This window comes from Akebia trifoliata, chromosome 12, assembly GCF_017979445.1.
Source record: "Akebia trifoliata isolate Shusen 1 chromosome 12, ASM1797944v1, whole genome shotgun sequence".
Taxonomy (NCBI): domain Eukaryota; kingdom Viridiplantae; phylum Streptophyta; class Magnoliopsida; order Ranunculales; family Lardizabalaceae; genus Akebia; species Akebia trifoliata.
This window is the reverse complement of record NC_141386.1, coordinates 25,037,963-25,059,155: the sequence shown is the minus strand read 5'-3', so window position 1 is coordinate 25,059,155 and position 21,193 is coordinate 25,037,963. Positions and strand designations below refer to the sequence as shown.

Sequence of the window (21,193 nt, the reverse complement as noted above, 5' to 3'; positions counted from 1 at the left end):
TTACCACATTAGTAAGACAAGTGTTATGCCATTTCAATTGAAAATGACGATGTTTAGATTTGTATTTATTTAATAAAGAGTATAAGGATTGTAAAAAAAAAATTAAGATGGTGGGACTGCTGCAAAAGAAATTCCAAGCAATCCTCCAATAGGATTGCACGGTAACTATACGTCAACAATATGCCCGTCAACAAAATCACACTCTACGTTTTGTAATTTTCAACATAAGTGCAGAAGAGCATATTTTTTAAAAACAAGGGTAATTTTGACATATCTTTACGTTTTGGTAGATATTAGAGACCTGAATTTTTAAACGTATGACATGCATCCCATTCCCAACCAGCGGTCAGGCTGCAATTCGGGCAGGCCAAACTCGAACCCGTTGAGTTGAATCCGACCTTGAGTTTAAGTCTAGCCATAGTTAGCTTGGGTTCGATCTAGGATTGGGGCAATCCAAAAATAAATGCCCAACTCAAATCAGGTTGGGTTCTAAGTTAAACATATGACATGCATCCCATTCCCAACCAGCGGTCAGGCTGCAATTTGAGCAGGCCAAACTCGAACCTGTTGAGTTGAATCCGACCTTCGGGTTAGGTCTAGCCATAGTTAGCTTGGGTTCGATCTAGGATTGGGGCAACCAAAAATAAATGCCCAACTCAAATCAGGTTGGGTTCTAATTTAGGCATCGGGCAACCCGATTTGTCCGAGTCCAAACTTAATATGACTATAATTTTAAATATTTTTTAATCGTTGATTTCTTTCTCATTCTCAATAGGCATGCTTTTGGGTATCTGTATGGGAAAATTTTCTTTCTCATTCTCAATAGACATGCTTTTGGGTATCTGTATAGGAAAATTAATGTGATTATTTCCATTAAATAAATAATTACTTTGTTACCGATGCTTTAGTTTATGTAATTTTATACTACAACTTTAAATGTTTATTTTGTTAAAACTTACCATTAACAATAAATAAGGATGTTTGCTTTAGTTAATTATCATTTGCTTTGTCTTCTTTAAATAGCTTATAGTTTTAAACATGTAAATTTTGAAACACATTTTTAGGACAAATAAATGTTAATTTTAAGTTCTTTTACATACCACTTACATTTATATAAGCCATTATCATTACGAAATTATCTAGTATTAATGGGGAATGAATTAACCCGGCCCACCCACCCGAACAACTCAACCAACCCGACTTGGGTTGGTTACAGGTTGAGCATTTCAAACACGAGGCTGGGTTGGCCACAGGAGTGGGTTAGTGTTTGTCAAGTTTGGGTTTGGCTCAACCCAGCCCAACCCACCTGAGTTGGGACCAAGCGGAACCAAGTCATTGGGGTGCCAATAGTATCTCTGATTATTTATCACATCCCAATGGAAGATTAAAACACTGTTCAAACAATTTGAGTAATTGTTTACAATTATGATTAGGCTCAAATAAAATCCTAAACCTAAAAAATACAAATCTAGCATAAAAAATAAGAGAACTTCTATTGGCACCCAACTTTTACTTATTTTCTTTATTTTTAATTGGGGTGCAATAAGTAAAAGTTGGGGTGCCAATAGCAGCACACAAAAAAAAGGACCCTTTTATTTTCTGAAAATTGAAATAGAAGCCGTACGTTTCCACTACAATGACTGTTATTTACAGTTATAAAACTTCATTTTAAACCAGCAAAGCTAACTTGGACAATAGTTTAATATTAACTTGTGAAATGACACAGCTAATGCAAATGAAACGAGTAGATGGATCCAAGAATTTTTAGAGTTCAAGGTTTACAATCCTATCAATCGAACCTTAAAGCATTTAGATCTCCAATCCCACTAAAATGTTAAGTCTTTTAAGTAGTATACACTCAAGTAGACATTTCTCCAGGTGAACAAGCTTGAATAAAACCCAATCATAGACACTGCTTGCCAGTTAGTAGTACCCATGACCTGATTCTTCAGAGAGACCTAACTTCAGTTGGTTAAACAATTTTGTTATGATGTCTGACTTATCATGTAGTCAGTCACATGGTAGAGGCTCTAGCAAAACTTGAAAATCTGGAGAATTCATCTTGCAAAAGAATCTGTGGATTTCCTTGTTCAACCTACAGAAACATGAAAAAAAAGAGGAATATCATTCTAATAAGCATCCTCAATTCAAATGGCACTGAAGCTAGTTTACCAACAGAAATGCTATAGGAAGCAATGTCAAAGGATCAAATCCACTACTCTACATAAAAAGAAAAAGATTATTTCACCTGCTTTTTATTTCTCAAAAAAAAAAAAAAAAACAGGTAAAAGAGAGGGTTTCTTCTTTGAGTATTTACCGCAAGTACTGGTGGCACTCCCGTAACATTTACTTTTGCAATTTGTTTTTTGTTGCATTTAAGGGATGATCCAATTGACCTCCAACATTATATGTTTCTTTGTTTGAGTTCCTGTTGGATTTCCTTTGGGTGTAGATGATGATAAAGAATATTTTGCCGTGGATGACCTTTCTCAATTGAAGAATTCCATTAATCAAGAGATTGATGATGTTTAATGGTGATATTTCCATTAAAAATGGTAACAGAGAGGTGTATTAATCTTGACGGATTGAAAAGGGTTCTTTTTTTAAAGATTTTTTGTTTAGGTGGGAGTTGGTTTTCCTTGAGGTCCCTTCTTGATCTCCTCAATATTTTCTTTCCTTTCTTCAATAAATTTAAATGGTGAACCTCTACTTGTAAGCATGTCTTAGTCTCCCCTAGATGCCCTTTTTTAAACTTTTTCAAATATATTTAGATGTGATATGGACTACAGAACTGAGTTGAAAGTGAGACTCCAAAGGGGGTTGAAGCTTACCAGGATTCCTTGGTCAAGAATCAGAACATTGTCCATGTTCAGTACTGTGGAAATTCGGTGAGCAATTGTGATAACTGTCATGTCTTTGCATCCACTGGAAATGGCATTCTGTAGTATCAATGCTGTTCGAGTGTCAATATTGGCAGTGCATTCATCCAAACAAAGTATCTGCAAGATTTCGGTGTTCTTTGGTATTAATGTAAGAAATATGTGGTTTTTAAAGAAAAACTCTAACATTGACAATGATACTCACTCGATCTCCAAAATATTTTAGAGCAAACTTTAAGAAGATCCATTTATGCACATTAATAGACATAAAATCTGCTATTACTCATGGACAGTGATAAAAGCTAATATAAAATTTTCTTATTAAGATATTTCCATAAAAAAAAGGATGATGTTTACATGTGCCGTAAGGGCACACGTTTAGGTGCATTGAATACACCTTGGAAATAAGCATTTGAGGGTATTTCTAATAAAAAAATTCTTTTGAGGGTATTTTTGGTAGGAAATTCAATTTCCAAGGTGTATTTAATGCACCCAGACGTGTGCTATTAGGGCACATGTTAATAAAACCCCCCAAAAAAAGAAAGTGAAATTGGCTTTTAAAATTAAGAGAGTAGCGTCTATAAATAACAAATCAAGCCAAATACAGAACTGGGCATATTTTATGTTCTGAGAGAAACCATATCCTAGATCGAGCCAAAATTCGGTAAGATTGATTAAATATGTTGGATAAAAATTTCTGGGTACTTTTATTGTGAATCGATTCGTAAGGCTTTCCTAGAACTTTGGAAAATTCTCTAAAAGAATTTGTTATTTTGCACATCAAGGCTATCTTAAAAAACATAAGAGAGTTTGAGCATTACCAATTAACTTCTACTCTTCATCATGTTCACATCCATTTCAAGGAACTAACAAAATTATAACAATGGATAATAAATAATCCAATATGTTGCAGCTTAGAGATGTGTAACTTGAATTGCTTTGTAATGCAAATAAGTTGATGCTCAGTGCCAATAAATGGCATATAAGACAGAACTGCTGACATATTTTATTATTTGGAAACAAGTAAGATATGGTGAAGTAACAGGGATCACCTCAAGATATCAATTTTATGTATACCTTCGAAGACTTGAGAAGAGCACGTGCAAGACACAGAAGCTGCCGTTGGCCAACAGAAAATGATATTCCACCTTCTTTGATGTGAATCTCCAGTCCACCTGCTGCCTCTACCTCATCCTTAACATGACATTTCTCTAACGCCTCCCAAATTCTTGAGTCACTTGTCATCTGGGATGGATCTAGGTTTTCTCTGGAAATTGGAAAGAGATATGAGCACACTGCACTGATTATTCATGGAAAACAACTGGGCCTATCGAATTAGATATTAAAACTAAGAAGATTATACTTAAATTCTATTCACTGGCTGGTAAAATGACCAGTACACTGCTAAAAAAATGCCAAAAAAGGTAGAATCTCTAGGATAGGAGATATATATTTCAACGAAGTACCTTAACGATCCTTCAAACAAAAATGGGCTTTGTGGAACAACTGCAAAATGTGAGCGAAGATCTCTAACTGGAACATCAATCACATTTATACCATCCACCAAAATGCTTCCCCCACATATTGGACTAAGTCGAAAGAGAGCATTTAGGACACTAGACTTTCCAGCTCCTGTTCTACCAATAATTCCTACCTGACAATATTATCAGAAAAAAAGTTGCTAAATATGAATGAAAAATAGACTGGAATGTTCTTTTGACATCATAAAACTAATTACACCATATATAATCCATGTGGACAAGTTTATATCAGATTTCTTACATGTACTGACCTGTGTACCTCCTGCAACAGTAAAAGTAATATCATGCAAAGCAGCTGGCAAAGATGGCATATAGCGCAAGGTAACATGCTGAAATTCAATCCGTCCTTGAAACGGCCAATCGGGATGTATAGATTGGCATCCCTGAAGTTCTTCTTGAGGAATATCCATATACTAGAAAGCATAGTATCCACATTAAATGACAGTTGAGAAGTAAATTAAACTAATAATTCCATTTTCATACCTGAAGCACCCGTTCAACAGAAACCATTTCCTTCTCGGATTCAGTGAAACTTGATAAAAAACTACTCAACGAAGACACAAATGGTGCAGCATACGAAAGAGCCAAGCCAACCTGTGGATGTGGTCAAATGATGTAGTGAACCATCCAATCATCTCATGCTACTTGCTCTGAACAGACGAGTCCTTTTTTTTTTCTTCTAATGAGTAGTTAAACAGATGAAAATCTTTAAAGCAGCATAATAAAAGAAAAACCCTTTGCTTACTTACTTAGTAAGATTTTAAGTCTTACTAAGGGTCGTTTTGCTCAAACGGATTACCACATTGGCAATCCAACACCACAGCCCTCTAGATTTCATGAAAAAACACAGATCCAAAAAACATCCAATTTTTTTAGGCTTCATCCTAGATTTTGAAAATGGATGGCTGCCAAACTGCCACGGAACTCCCAAATTTAAAAATTCAAATTCAACGGAGAAAAGTTTTTTTTTTTGTTGAATTTTTTTGTCAATGTTCGTAGAATTTTGTCCTCTACAACCCTGGGCATTGGATCATGTTTTTGGATGCCAAAACATGACGTCAACGACCCTTAGTAAGAGTTGAAATCTTACTAAGTTAGTAAGGTTAGTCGGACTCTACTTGATGGGGACATATAACACTCAACAGTTTAACACAAACGAAGCACAGAAAAGCTTACCAGTCCAGGTGTACCAAAGCTAACCGGAAAACCACCACGACATCCAATGACAGCCATCATGGCAACAAAAGAGATAACAGATGCTGCTAGCAACTAAAACATATCATAGTCACTATAAACACATCAGATAGGAAATAATACACATTATGTTTCACCAACAAAGTCACACTGTTCACATTTCTGATTATAAAACTTAGCAACATGGGATAGGACTATCCACTAGATCAGAGAAAAAGTGCCAAACAGTAATGGAAAAAGTGATGTATACTTGGAGGCGCAGAGAAAGCCATAAACTAGCTGTTAGCTCTGTGTAGGAGGTCTGCTGATATAATGCAATGTGCTCCGAGAATTTAGCCATGAAATATTCCTGTTCATGTATGGTATCAGAAGCTATCATTTTGTTTTTGATAGAAAAAACGACTTTATTTGAAAAGAAAGCAAGAAAATACGGTGGTCAAGGTGGCCACCAAAAAAGGGACCCAAAAAAAAAACCAATAGCAAAATACAAATCCTCATGCTTCACAAAAAAGATCCCACTTGATTGCAATGTCTCAAAAAAGACTCCTTTAAACTCCTCAAACACCTTGAACCTCAAAGAAAATTAAACCTTTGATGGACAAGACAACCTTGTGAAAAAGCTGTTCCTTCCCTTTAAAAATTCTGTTGTTCCATTCCAATTAGATACCCCGACACATTGCAAACGGGGTTAAAGAGCAAAGAATTCTTTTCTTAAGAGGGAAAGCTTTGAAATAAGGCAAGAAGGTATGATGGAAAACACCATGTGATTCTGAATAACAATAAAAATGGCTTCACATCTCCCTTGCAAAAGGACAATGGAAAAAAAATATGATCGATCGATTCTCCATTCAATTTACAAAGAAAACATAAGTTAGCCGAAACTCATTTATGTCTTTTAATAGCAACTAGCTCATATTCCACAAAAGGAAGCAAGTTAAAATTTACTTTAAATGGATTTATTCCTTGAGTCAGCTGGTAAAAGGAAGTTAGAATTTACTTTAAAACAAGGCCACAATCTATGAGTACATGGAATATACTCTAAAGCCCTTACAAAAAGCAAAGATCGTGTGGTCTAGATTAATGAATATTTCTTGTGTGTCTAATCTGCGATTAACTTAAGATATATCAAGCCCCAGTCTGTCTCATGTTATACTTTAAACCTGGAATCACTAGTCAGAATTCTCTTCTTACAGGGATTTTAACCTGGAAGCAACATGGACTAGCAAATGAAAGACGGGGTATGTGATTGACCAGACCTCCCATCAATGCCAATATAGTTGATGCAATCAATCCGGACCAAGAATACTATCAATTGAAAGGATACTTAGATGGATACCAGCTAATTAATCATCTTTGCCAATATATGTGCTACTTTGTTTCCATGCTTGATCTCTGGTTTGCTATTTCTTTTTTGACATACTTGCTACCTATATATTGAGAATTTATGACTACAATTTTCACAAGTGTTTGTGACTCGAGACTTTGCTGTTGCGATAGCTACAGGCTGACTCTTAATGAATAGTGCATTTTGAATGGATCTCCAGAGCTTGCTTCTTTTAGATTCTTTTTTCAAATTGAAAAATCCGAAATATTAACCTTCCAAGTTCCACCTCATGGCACACTCCTTCCCTTGAAATGACCAAACAGTGTTACCTCTCCTTTCGCCTTTAAAACCATTGTTCTAGGATATCATAATTTAATTTTTTGTGGATCTAGAATTTCTATGGATTGAAAAATTAAACATGCGGTCCAGTGTGTGTGCACTTGTCAAAAGAATGGAACCTTGCCTATAGAATCACTAGATGATGGATTACAATCTTAGTATCGAGCTTAGGGATATGTTTCTCATCATTTCTAAGTTCAAATTATAGTTATACATGGAAACTTTTAAGACTTACATATCACATGATTCAGCTTCAATATATTCCACGAGCCTACCAATTTAGATACTCAATTATTAGATTTATAGTTTCCATTAATATATTTATTCATCATAATCATCATTATCATCCCTCAACAAAGAGGGTGGCAACTATTTGACATTATCACAAAAATAATTAAAAATATATTCTGAATGTCTCTCTTAAAAGTAAAGGCCCCTATTTGCTATAAATTTACAATATGAATTGTCATGACTACACCAAAACACCAAATACTTACCTCGGCCTTGAATGCCCTTATAGATGATGATCCATCCAATGTCTCTGTGAAAGATGCATATATAGGAGAGCGAGAAACACTGTCTAGCCTGCGCAGCTCACGAGATGTTGACCTATAATACAACTGAAAAAATGATAATTTATTATCAGATCCAGTGTAAACATTCACAAGGTTGGAGGACTATTCTTACGTTGCATTGATCATCGACAATATGTGAATTGAAATATATCGATTTTTTGTTCGATACTATAACTTTTCAACCCATTTGATAACCAATCTAATGCAGTCCTTCAAAACTACAATGTATAAACCTTCAAATAATACAAATTGAAACACTAATGTCATAGCCCTGATAGAAATTACTGAGTGATAAAGTAAGACCTCTATTCAAGCTGTTGGATTTAAAAGTAATGTCATCATACACTTTTTTTACAATGTCATCATTCCATATCCATGGGTGAATTGAGTACTATATTATTAACTTGCTATTTGGACCACTGATATCATTGGACTATCGATGATATGAATTCACACAAATATTATATTGCTTATTATCATTTTGTAGATAGAGCTTGGGTTAGCAGGACTCCTACTTCAGCTTAATAATAAAGAATTTTACAAACTACAGGAAATAACATTATTTTAAAACCCGATACTCAACTCAGTCTAAAGTTCATCAAGTTTTCCTAGTGACTCATGGATCAACTTGTCAAGTGAATAAACAATTATACTATTATCTATATGGTCTCATTCACGTTTTTTTTCTTTATATCTTTGTATCTTTATATTAATATCTTCTGAATGTCTCTCTTAAAAGCCAACAAAGCCGAGGGGGAGGGGGGAGCCATTTGTATTTCTTTTGGAGATAAAAGTCAGGTGTGTGCATGCATTAGTAGTTGGAGTGCTTAAGGACGATGGAGAAGGTGGGGAGAAAAGGCTACAATTGTTTGTATCACAATGATACCAATTGCAAAATCATCCTCATCTAGGGTTTCTGATTTAACCAGGTTGACACAAAGAACTGCTTGAAAGGATTAGAAATTGGTTAAGATTTGGGAAGTTTAAAAGTGCCAAGGAAGAGATGTAAAGATAGGTGAGGTTTAGCATTGTATTGAGGTGCTTTGGTTCCATTTGAGTTGTGAGATGTGGAGTGTTTATTTCTTGTTCTTAGGGACATCCGAAGCAACCAATTTGAGGGACATTTAGAGGGAGATAGTAGATGAGTTCTTTTACACCTTTTTCCCATCATAAGGATATAATGGATCAAGGATCCAACCTCACAAGGGATGAGGTAGTTCTTGAGTATTCCTTGCAAAGTGACAAGGAAGAACTTCTAATCTAATTCCAGTGGATTTAACTCCATTAATTTCTTGGAAAATAAATTACAAAACAAAATATAATATGTTCTTACCAAAGATAAAGGATTAGAAGGAGATAGAGAAAGAGATCCAATAATTCTTTGAGCTTGTGTAAATGTGAAAGAATTTCCTCTTACAATTCTCCTATCTTTTCTTTCTGATCTCCCCTATTTATAGGCTCCTAGGGGGAATTAGTTACAAAGAAAATTACAAAAATGGGCTTCAAAAACCGAAAACAACTTATGTCGATCGCCCTTAAATCAAAGCGATCGCTCTAATCAGAGCAATCACTCTAAATGAATTGGTCGCTCTAGAGCAATTGCTCTGCCTTGGAGCAATCAAATATCTATTTTTATTTATTTTTCTTGTGTTTCCTTTCTATTTTTTCTTGTATACCTTTTAATGAACAAAATGTGTCTTATTTTAGACTCAAACCTTGGTGAGCCAAAAGCATTGTACAACACCTATAGATTAGGGCTAGAGTAGATCTTTGCTTTTTCATTCTTGAGTACTGCAATAATGACCCATGAGAGAATATGTGTGACCTAAATAGCTTCTTCTTATTCTTCTTATTTTTCCCATTAGCATTCATTGTTCATCCTCTCCTCCATGATAGTTCAGATTCTTGTCACTTTTTCTATCCAATTCTTATCTTCTTCACCTTAACTTGAGAATCTTTTGCTTTTTGACTCACCAGCCAGATTGAGTAGTTTGTTTATGTCAATTTTTTAGTTGACTTGCTCGAGTAGCTACTAATCGAGTCAGTAGTGCAAAACAAACTGTGGAGGCTTATTTAGGCTTCCACTCCTCGAGGTTGAACAAGCTCTTGATGATGAGTTTGATCTTGATCTGATGGTCATTCTCTTGTGATGATGTTGGTTGTGCCGTCTTTAGTCTCTTATTGTGTCTTGTACAGTAAAAGGTGAGAAGGTTGGGGCCCTGGTGTGGTGCCTACCAAAGATTCTCCGAAGATTAAGTCAGGAAATAGTGAAAATCAAGGTTGAAGGAATCAAAAAAGATGATCACTAGTAAGTTGTAGAGAGTGAAAGATTATTAAAGAGATGAATACTTGAGAGAATTCAAGTTTGAACCCTCTCTCAGTCTTTGAGAGGGGGTTTTATAGCCGAAATTCAAGGACAAGTGTCACCACACAACTGGTCCAGGCATACTGCCAGTTTGTCATTGAGTAAGATGGAGGCTGCTGACTTAGTGTCTCAGAGTAATAAATGTTGAATTGGTGATTTTTTATTGCTTGGGGGTTGGTTAGTCATCTGTTTTGATAAGTGTTTTGAGATAACACATTAATGCCCGGATCTGGTGTGAGGGAGAGCTGAAATCATCTTTAATTCTTGTCTTATTATGTTGGGGAACCTTATACCCTACCCAGAATACCTTGTCCTTGGGTTAGACTGAACTCTCTTGAAAATCGATGTACCATTTTTATGACAATGATTGTGTTTGCTAGTGTGCACAGTTTATACCGTACTGCTTGGGTTGGTACTTTGCGACTGGAAACTTCTATGCTGGAGGAAATGAGGTTGGATACCCTTTTGGACTTTGTGCTCGGTATAATAAGAAATCCGTTGTAGTTTGCAATAACCCGGTAGAATTCATGCAGATCGGGTTCGGTACTTTCCTACGGAACACCTGATTTCGGGGACACATGTCTCATTCTCAATTAAGGACAAAAATGGTCTCCACTAAACCAATACCTTATCAAGTCATGTCAAGCTTGACCAAGTCTCAAGTCAACCTGACAAGTTTAGACCCATGGTATATACAAACACTAGCTTTTCAAAATTTATAATCCAATTAAAGTAAATAGCAAGTAAGATAATACAAGGATTAAGACCGTTACAAAAAGAAAAGTTGGCTACTTTGTTGTCTCTTTGTGAAGGAATAGAGTCAATAAACAACAGAGGGAGAAACTAGAACTTGAACATTGACATGTCTTAATTAATGGGGAATATTAATTGATTAAATTTAGAAGCTTAGTTGGGATAGAATGCAATAGAAAGAAAGATAGGGAACAGTTTGCCAACCCCTAACGGTCAAAGCGAGCCCTTTTATGCTGAGTTAAAGAATTTTTACAAGACATAAAAAAATGGTCTGATGAGTTTACAGGCTTGTTTATGTTTAGCTCTAGTTTGATAAATTAGTTATGTTAGCTGAATTAAAAATTTTGTTTTATACCGGAAATTTAGGCCTGAAATTACATTCAATGGATGGTTGAACTTGAACAATATTTGGGATGCATTTAGCCCAAATTTTGTGGAAAATATATAGGCAGTTCCAATTTGTTTGCAAGAAAACCAAATCTCTCCATATAGGAACTCAATAAGTTGATCTAGCATAGTTTTTGTGATTGGATCCTCTAAATTCTTGTGTCATTCTTTCTATAACCAAATCTCATGTCATATTTTCAGCTCTAAAATCATACTCAGGTGAACAAATAAAGTCCCCGGTATACAAGACATAGTTCTACTAAAGAAGAAATAACATACAAGAAAAAAAATCAATACCTGCAACTTACTATATATGTACCAAAAGGGTAACAGAAGAAGCAAGAAAATGACCTGCACAAATCCACTATTGTCTGAGAAGGCCTATTTTATTGCTAGACACCAAAAAAATTAGGATCCCAAAAAGGGAAGACAGTCCAATATGACATCGCATTTTTTTTTTATGAAGTATATGATATTTTGTAGTTAGAAATAAACCAAAGGATTACCTGCACGTATGATAAAACTATTACAATCCCTAGGAGGCCGATGAAATTAGCTAAGAGAATGTTCAGAATGAATGGAAGAGAATCATCGATTGTATACAGATCTGAAGACAATCTGCACAAGAAAACCAATATGTACATAATGGAAATCTGACAGCCATTAAAACTCTCAAGGGTGTCTTAATCAAACCTGTTAAGTATTCTTCCAGTTGGTGTCTGATCAAAGAATTGTACAGGTGCATTGACAAGTTTATTAAGAAGCTTACCATGCACCTGAATTGCAGCACGTAAACCACCAAATGCAAATGAGAATGCCCTCACCAAGGTTAAAAAGGAATTTACGATACAAAAGATGCAGAGTACAGTCTGCAAAAATGATCATCAAAATAAATCAGAATGTAAGGATATGTTAACTGATATGTGTCGCCTTCTTGTATTATTCGACATTTCTTTCGAAATCCAAGTAGACATCATCTACCTAGTTCATGATATCTATATTTCTTTAAGAGTTAACTGATTACCAGATAAAAGGACGTAGAATACTTTGCTTTCTGACTTCCTCCAGTGTTATCAACCCAATATGACAGCCACAAATCATTTCCATTGCGAGATGCTTGCATTAAGATTGCTGATACAATTACAACAATTGTAATGGTCCAGCTAGAAAATTTGGCATAACTTCTGCAAGAGATAAGAGTCAGCATTTAGTCAAAATTTCTACAAAGTTGACTGAAAGATAATACTGGGAAATATACCCTAGGATTCTGCCCAACATCTCAGGGGGCAACTACTCCAAAAAGTAGAAACCTCCCAAGAAAATGGTTCCCAAACAGTCCTCATCAAATGAGTCCAATCTGTGTTGAAGATCAGCAATATACTTGCTTGATCTGACCACTGAGTCGGTGGTTGACAAATCACAATTGCCAGAAAATCATGTACAACCTTCAAATGTCCTATGTGCTGAGTGTATATTTTCCTTCACTCTTGGGTGTGTCATACCCCAGTTGAGCCCTGTGACCCTCTTATATTCATAGTTATCCCCCTCCAATAGATCAGTCTTTTGTAGGGGTTGGTTGGTTAACTTGGAATCAGAACACGAGGTTCGTATAAGTCACAGGTTCAATTCTTTCCACCCTTATGGATGATGGGGAGTGTGAAATGTATATTTTCCTCCATTCTCGGGTGTGTCATACCCCAGTTAAGCCCCGTGACCATCTTATATGTTCATAGTTCTCCCCCTCTCCAATAGATCAGGAATCTCCAAATTCCGGCTAGAGAAATAGAATGCAGTATTTTCTTGGATTGGATGATCTTATCTGAACAAACCACTATTTTGCAGATTATTCCAGAGGGAGGAATCATTTTGCAATGCACTGTTCAGAACTTCAATTGAATAATGAAAGGGCCTTGGATTGAAAAAGCCACAGATAGAAACGAAGTCATGCTATCAACAATGAATTCTGCTTCCCAGAACTCAAGAGGAAACCACAATTGCATAAGTTCATTGCAGTCTTTAGGTAATTTGAGTCAAAATATTTTAGGTTTTTATACTTTCAAAGGAGTTAGGTTTTGGGAGTTTACACATCAAAGAAGTTCACTCACTTTATCACACTAAGTTCAACTCTACCCTCTTTCCTCAATTCTATTTCAATGACTCCTTGTGCCTCCTCAGAAATGTTTAAAACGTCTCTTTCAAGTGGGAGATTGTTTTCGGCATCATCTGAAGCATTGGTGCCGCTTTCTGGTCTTAGAAGCTGAGATGAAGAGAATGTTGATTCCTCCAATGAAGGTATCGTTGAATATGGGGAAACTGAGAAGTCAGCTAAACTTCCAGTCCACTTCACGTTTCCTTTATCCATGACCACAATCATATCAGCAGATGATATTGCCTGTAGCATCAGAAGTAAATATTTCAAATTCCTTTTGCCACATATTCCTATCCACATGTTAGACAAATACCTTAGATTATCTTCAATGACCATGAAGAGGTTGACTCAATAGCGACATGGCCTAGACTATGAAACAGTGTCTAATATACCCTACATAATGGATAGTTTAATCAAATTACTTACAAAAGAATAGCTTAATCAAATTCATGTATATTTCCAACCACTTGAATTTAAAATATTACATGAAACCTTAATGATACAGAACCCTTTATCAACTCTATGACATGCAAACACTACTATTTTTTTGCTTCTTTGGGTTTTACTATTATCCGTAGTATTAAATTTCAACATATTTCCACAAAATTTAACCAACAATTTCTTTTTGTATATAGTTTGATGGAAATCACTATTCATTTCACGAAATACCTTAATGAATAGTGACTTTCGATTGAAGTAATCATATTTTTGGTATAAAAATAAAAAAAAATTCAGCAGATATATTTAGACAACAATTAACTTGGACAAAAATATTCTTTAATGAAAAAATAATTCTAAAAAGATAAATAAAATTTATAAAAATAACAGAACTTATAAATTGCATTAAGAAAGGACTTGTAAATTATAAATAATAATTAGTACTTATAAAAATAGGCATAATATTCAATTATTAGTATAAATGAATTACAATTAGCTAGACATCTATATTACCATATTTCGATGTTTCTAAGCATAGCATCCACAATATACTCGTTCATGTTCTAATATGTTGGGTCTACTAATAATTTATTCATAAACATTTAAAAAATAAAAATATATTAATTTGTGAATCTACTATTTAATATTTCGTTCATTAAGTAAGTGTTTTACGTAGTGCATGTAGTTGACATGCATTATTTTTCCCAACTCAATGTAGAATACTTTTGTTTCACTCTTGGCTTTGAAATACTTGCTCATACATGTAGTGGGACATTGCCAATCTTCATTTCCACACTTCATATGATTCTTTATTGGATTTTTGTGACTCATGTTTTAGCAACTATCAATAATTTTCTACAGTCTCAACAAAAATGTTCAAAATATATTCATCATTTCCATAAATATTTCCATCATTTTCATTTGCAAGTCTCATAATAAGAGCTTGGTAGAAATATATATTAACTATGATGTGAATGGACATAAATTCCCTTACATAGGAAATTATAGAAAAAAACAGAAATAAACTACATTATTTCCAATACTCCCCCTCAAGCTAGGGCAAATATATCAACTAAACCCAACTAGTGACAAAAGGACCAACAGACTTCGTAAGCATGTTAGCGTGCTGATCTAAAAAAGATACAAAGATTGTCTGAAGGGTACGAGATCGAACTTTCTCCCAAAGAAAGTGAACATCAACCTCTATATGCTTTGTTCTCTCATGAAGAACAGAGTTAGAAGCAAGCATGATAGCATACTTGTTGTCTTGAAATAATGTAGAGAAACTAGAGATAAGAAATCCTAGCTCCATCTGATGCTGGAAAGAGAGAGAAAAAAAATAACAGAGGAGAGAATAACAAGAACTGAATTAGGATAGAAAGCACATACAACTCACCACCGTCAAAATCCATTGTTAGATAAGAGTTGATGAAGGTACATAATTCACACAGAATTAAAGATAAGAAGAAATTGTTCTTCAAAAGCTTAAGGCTCAAATTCATTCCCACCATCAATTACAAAGTTATGGACTTAAATAGATACATAGAACACCCTTTAGCTATAAAAGCTCTTACAGTTCCAACAAAATTCTTGAGGACCAAATAACCTAACAAGTAAACTTAATAGGCACTTATCAAGACTCAAAACATTGGAAACTACAAAAAATTAACTTACAATAAAATGTGTTGGACCGAAAATCAAAAGGTAGCAAAATGTTGATTTTCGCGGATTTCACAATCACCCAGACACCTTCTAGCAAAATAGCCATAACTTTCTCTAGGGAAGTCCAAATGACGCACCATTCGATGCATTGGAAAATAGACAAAATTATCTTTCCAATCATATATGATTTGTTGTATTTAATCCAAAAATTAATTGTAAAAATCACCTTAGACTTATAGAGGTACACCCACATAGTTTCGTGTGCATATAATTGGGTCAGGCATGCACTCAAGCTCCTGCATCACCGTCAGTACAGACCGAAGTCAAAGAAGCTCACATATGCGAATGGCCAAAGCTCGATACTCAGCTTTAGCAGAAGAATGGAAAACCACACTCTATTTCTTGCTTTTTCACGATATCAGATTACCACCATGGAATATGCATAAACCAAAGGTAGATCTCCTATTTGTAAGAGAACCAACATAATTAGCATCAGTGAAACAGGACAAATGAGGTTGAGCAATAGACGAGTAGAAAAGCCCAAGACCAATAAGCAACTTCAAGTAGTGAAGGATGCTATAAACGGCGTCAAGATAAGAAGTGAACGGAGCATGCATGAACTGACTGACTACACCAACCGCAAAAGTCAAATCCAATCTAGTGTTAGTCAGATAAATCAAAAGGCCAACAAGTCTTTGATAAAAAGGATCAGATAATAGATCACCAAATTCGGTATGAAGACGATTCTAATCCATAGGAGAGGAAACATGACGACAATCAAGCATACCAGTGTCTTGAAGAAGATCCAATGTATTTGCGCTAAGATGACAAAATACCACGACGAGAGCAGGTTACTTCTATCCCCAAGAAGTACTTGAGAGGTCCTAAGTCCTTAACTTCAAAAACACAACCCAATAGCATCTTTACCCTTCAATCCACTGGGTATCATCTCTAGTCAGGATAATATCATCCACATAAACCAGAACAATGGCACAACGGCCATCCTATCCTTGGCATATAAAGCAAGTATGATCTGAGTGACATCTAGAAAACTCAATAGATAAGATGACCTCAAAAAAACACTAAAACCAAGCATGCGGAGACTGCTTCAGGCCATATAGGGATTTGAGAAGGCGACATATCTTCCCTGAAAACGAAACTTAAGAGAGGGGTCCATATATATAACCTCAGTCAGAACATCATTCAGAAAGACATACTTTACATCGAGTTGGTGAAGAGGCCATGAGTAACAGGAAGCTAGAAAGATAAGGAAGCAAACAGTGGTAAGTTTAGCTATAAAGGCCAATGTAGCACAAAAATCCTTTCCAGGAGTCTGCGTAAATCCCTTAACAACTAGGCGTGCCTTGTATCGATCAACGATGTCATCCGGGAGATATTCGACTATGAAAACCCATTTACAACCAACAATCAGCTCCCTAAAAGGAAAAGGGACAAGCTCCCAGGTGTGATTTTTCTACAAAGCATCCATCTCAACAATCATGGCTCTATTCCACTAAGGATCACACAAAGCCTCTAATACAGATTGAGGAACTTAAATAGAATCAGTGGTATCAAGATAAGCTTGATATGACGGAAAGATCCCCTGATAGGACACAAACTGAGCAATAGAATGATCAATAATATACCCCCGCTTACCTTTGCGAAGTGCAATAGGCAAGTGAGAGTTAGATATACAAGGGATAAGAGAAGGTATAGGAGATGATATACCTGAGTCCAAAGAGGAGGTTGACAAGGGAGGAGAGTGTCAAGGGCGACGAGAATAAACCTTACGTGTCGACGAGGATAGAGAAAAGACAGGAAAGTGAAGCACTATAGGAGACAAGTCCTACAAAGGAGATGTGGCACAAAAGTAGCGAACATTTTTAAAAATGGTAACATTTAAAGAATGTACGATGAAAAACAGGATCATAACACCTATATCCCTTTGACATAGAGTAGTAACCCAAGAAAACACACTGAATTTGCTTTGTCGTCTAATTTCGTGCAGTTGGGAATCATGATTTGAACAAAGTAAGTGCACCCAAAGACTTAAGTGTAATGGGGAAGAGAATGTTATTAGGTCGAAGAACATTAAGAGACACCTGTCCCATGAGGGTGACTCGGAATGTGATTAAGAAAAAAAATTGCAGTAAGGACTACCATATTTCAATATAATTTAGGAACATGCATTCATCAAAAAAGGCAGCGAACATTGTTCATGAGGTGACGATTCTTGTGTTCCTGCACCCCATTCTGCTTAAGAGTGTAGGGACAAGTCAACTGATAAAACATACCATGCTCATAAAGATGGGAATGAATCCCATCAGAAATATATTCCCTCCCCTCTTATCTGACCTAAGACATTTAATAGTGATATTGTTCCGAGTTTAAATCATTTTAAGAAAATTAACAAAAATAAGTACTTAAAAATGAGAACGTATCAACTAAACCAAATACAATGAGAATAGTCATCTATAAATGTAACATAATATCTATAACCATTAAAAGCAGTAATAAGGGAAGGCCCCCACACATCAAAATGAACTAAATCAAATATTGCATTAAATCGATGCATGCGAAGAATATAAGAATTATGTGTGTGTTTAGAAAGCTCACACACAGAGAATTGAAACTTGTGTCCACTACAAGAAGTGTTTAAAGCAAGAAATAAAAAAGCAAAAGTGCTAAAAATTAGTATGTCCTAAACGACCATGACCTAAATCTAAAAATTAAGGTGAAAGTATGGCTCCTAGATGGTGGAAGCACAGAAGCTAGAATAGTAGTAGACTAAGATCCAAACAAGTATAGTCCATCCCTCTTATATCCCTTGTCAAAAATCCTCCTCGAAGTTAGGTCTTAAAAAATACAGTTAGTAGGAAAAAAGTTACTGAGCAATTTAGAGATTTGGTAATATTACTCACAGACAAAAAGTTAAAAGATAGGTGAGAAACATGAAACACAGAATCAAGGGAAAGGCTAGGGGATAAAGGGATGGTACCTTTGCTGTGGATAGGTGTAAGAAACTCATCAACAAGGTGAACCTCCCTAGGAGTAGCAGGAAAAATAGAAGTAAAATAGCTAGGCTCACCGGTCATATTCTCAAAGGCATCATAATCAATTACTCATGTCAAAGGAACAGAGCTAGACTGAGTAACATGAAATGCAGAGGATGTACCTGGAGACGTGGTAACTGAGGTCACAGTCGAAGATGAGTCAGTATCAGCATAGATCTGATCTCGTACAATAGTGGCAATTTGAGTTTGAAGCTGTTGCAAATCAATAGTGCCAAGAGAAGCAGGAGGATCAATGGGAGGAACTAATGATGACTCCATAGTGGCAGTATGAGGAACAAAATGTCCCTAAAAAGTAGGAGATCGCAACAGATGGGGATAGAGCTGAAAACATCGGACCTTCTCATGTCAGTCTTCCCACAATGGCTTCAAGTAAAACCACTCCCCTTTACCACGACCATGATTCTCAAATCCCAAAGCACAAGAGTCAGAAAAAACCGGATTGGTTGCTAGAGCCATCTGATCTGTAGCTAGAGCAGAAAAAATACCAAAGGCCTGAGACTAAAAAAGAACTATACAACAACGACGCTCATCACTATCAATGGTTGCAAATATCTCAAATAAAGATAGTAAAGGAGCGGTGTTAAGAATTTGGATCCGAAATGCCTCAAACTCAGGATGCAAACCCATGAGAAACTGGTATGTCTGATGTCGAGCCTCTTAACCACATACCCGGCTACATATGCAGACAACATTCATAGACCCATAATGAGAAAGCTCCTCCCAACGAGACTAAAGAAATTCAAAGTAATTGGCTACACTTTGAGTCCCTTGGGTGGCATGGGCAATGTCTCGATAAAGCTCATAGATTCTCATTCCTAGAATATTAGTAGTCATGTCCTCTATCATAGAAAAAGATTCTTATTCTTATCAACCCAAAATTGTCCAATTTGTGGTGCTTTCTAGAAGTTTTTATCGACCTCAAATCAGTCTAATTGGAGGATAGCAATTATCCAATCATTATCATACTTGGATGGCCCAAAATACAAAGCCAATAGACTGAATGGTTTACTCCAAGTTACTAGATGCATCATGAAGCGGCTCTATGTTGGGAATGGGAGCATCATAATATATATATTTATTGACAGGAGGAGCATCATCAAAAACCAGAAATTGAACTATTTTATGACCCAGAAGATGGAGTAGGAGCAGAATGTTGGGAAGAAGATTCCTGCTACTAGAAGTCTACTTATAAGTCGGTAAAATCATCTCACCAAGTCCATTCGCAGTCAAAGAGTTACCCTCGAGTATCTAATGTTTTACCTTCAACTTATTACCCCATAAACACATCTCAAGTAAAATGGTTAGAAATAACCAAGGAAAAAACCTGGAGATTATGAGTACAAAGAACACGCGTCCTTTGGTTCATTAGTGGGCCCAGGATAGCGTTGTATAAAATCCAGCAAGCCACTTCTGCATCAACCGAACTGAGCACATCGTCGAGCATAAATATGTCGGCACCATAATACACAGCCCTGAAAAAAATTTCAACTTAATGATATGGCCCTTGAAAAATTCTTCCAAGACAACAAAGTGAAGTTTACACAGGATTTGCAAATGAGAAGGTTTAACCTTGCCAGTGCGAGACGTGCTTTCTGTCCACCTGATAAGTTGATCCCCTTCTCACCAATATAAGCTAGGTCACCTCCAACCATTAGTGATATATCAACATCAAGTGCACATGCCCGTAATACTTCTGCGTATCTGCTCAAACAGAGGAAAGACATCCAAAGTTACAAATTGAGAAAGATTTTGCCAGGATTTTTCTTTTTGAAGAGTTCAGATGAGTAAACACCATTAAATAAGGAAAAGTTTCCTAAATCTATGCAGATAAAAACGGGAAAATGAGAGATACAGATGGAGAATGCTAACGTAGAGGAAATGTAACAAAAAAAAAATCCTGGTGAATTAGGAAGAATTTTGTGTAAACCTTGTTGCGACATAATCCTTCCCAAACAGGATATTGTCACGTACTGTGCCTGACAGAATCCATGAGAGCTGCATTTACAATTGGCAATGATCAACGCAACAAAACTATATTCTGTATAGAAAGCGTGAAGATCAGGTAAGTTTTGCAAGAGTAGATGAACCTGTGATACATATGCTATTGAGCCATGAGAATGAATGGATCCATGAATGAGCCGCATTTCACCTAGAACTGAATTTATCAAAGATGATTTACCAGAACCAACCTGAATAAAGATGACCAACAATCAAGTGTGAAAGGTGAGTTAATATATACAGAAATAAGATCTTTGCAGAGAATTTGGAATAGGAATTTAGATTATTAAGTTTTCGTAATGAAAAGTCTTTCTTTCAATATTCCAATTCAATTTTTCCTACACATTTGAATAAGATATTCAGCTCAACATTACGCTAGAATTAATTAGACAGTCGGAGAATACTTAAACTAAATAAGGCACGAGATTCAAAAGCTAAGCAGTGCAACAGTTACATAAATGCAGCAATCCTAGACTTTCAAGAATTGTACCATAGAATTAGATCCACCTCCAAAT

The 21,193-nt window shown here is 35.8% G+C and overlaps 1 protein-coding gene across 4 annotated transcripts in view; it reads right to left on the bottom strand.

Moving 5' to 3' along the window:
• Positions 1-1,666: 1,666 nt before the first annotated feature.
• ABCC13 (multidrug resistance-associated protein 11) overlaps positions 1,667-21,193 on the bottom strand; it is a 96,720-nt gene continuing 77,193 nt past the window's right edge. For 3 of the 4 annotated variants that reach the window (XM_086419171.1, XM_086419172.1, XM_086419174.1), the window contains 18 exons: positions 20,768-20,869; positions 20,608-20,675; positions 20,250-20,381; positions 20,005-20,152; positions 13,463-13,749; positions 12,382-12,541; positions 12,051-12,226; positions 11,864-11,975; positions 11,655-11,708; positions 7,775-7,897; positions 5,865-5,963; positions 5,597-5,689; positions 4,904-5,014; positions 4,672-4,833; positions 4,346-4,533; positions 3,957-4,146; positions 2,832-2,999; positions 1,667-2,095 (listed from right to left, as the gene is read on the bottom strand). In XM_086419171.1, the coding sequence (XP_086275297.1) occupies positions 2,015-2,095; positions 2,832-2,999; positions 3,957-4,146; positions 4,346-4,533; positions 4,672-4,833; positions 4,904-5,014; positions 5,597-5,689; positions 5,865-5,963; positions 7,775-7,897; positions 11,655-11,708; positions 11,864-11,975; positions 12,051-12,226; positions 12,382-12,541; positions 13,463-13,749; positions 20,005-20,152; positions 20,250-20,381; positions 20,608-20,675; positions 20,768-20,869 (2,454 nt within the window). In that variant the 3' untranslated portion in view covers positions 1,667-2,014. Of the gene's footprint in view, positions 2,096-2,831; positions 3,000-3,956; positions 4,147-4,345; positions 4,534-4,661; positions 4,834-4,903; positions 5,015-5,596; positions 5,690-5,864; positions 5,964-7,774; positions 7,898-11,654; positions 11,709-11,863; positions 11,976-12,050; positions 12,227-12,381; positions 12,542-13,462; positions 13,750-20,004; positions 20,153-20,249; positions 20,382-20,607; positions 20,676-20,767; positions 20,870-21,193 lie in introns of those variants that run through there. The other variant, XM_086419173.1, reaches the window with a different exon arrangement.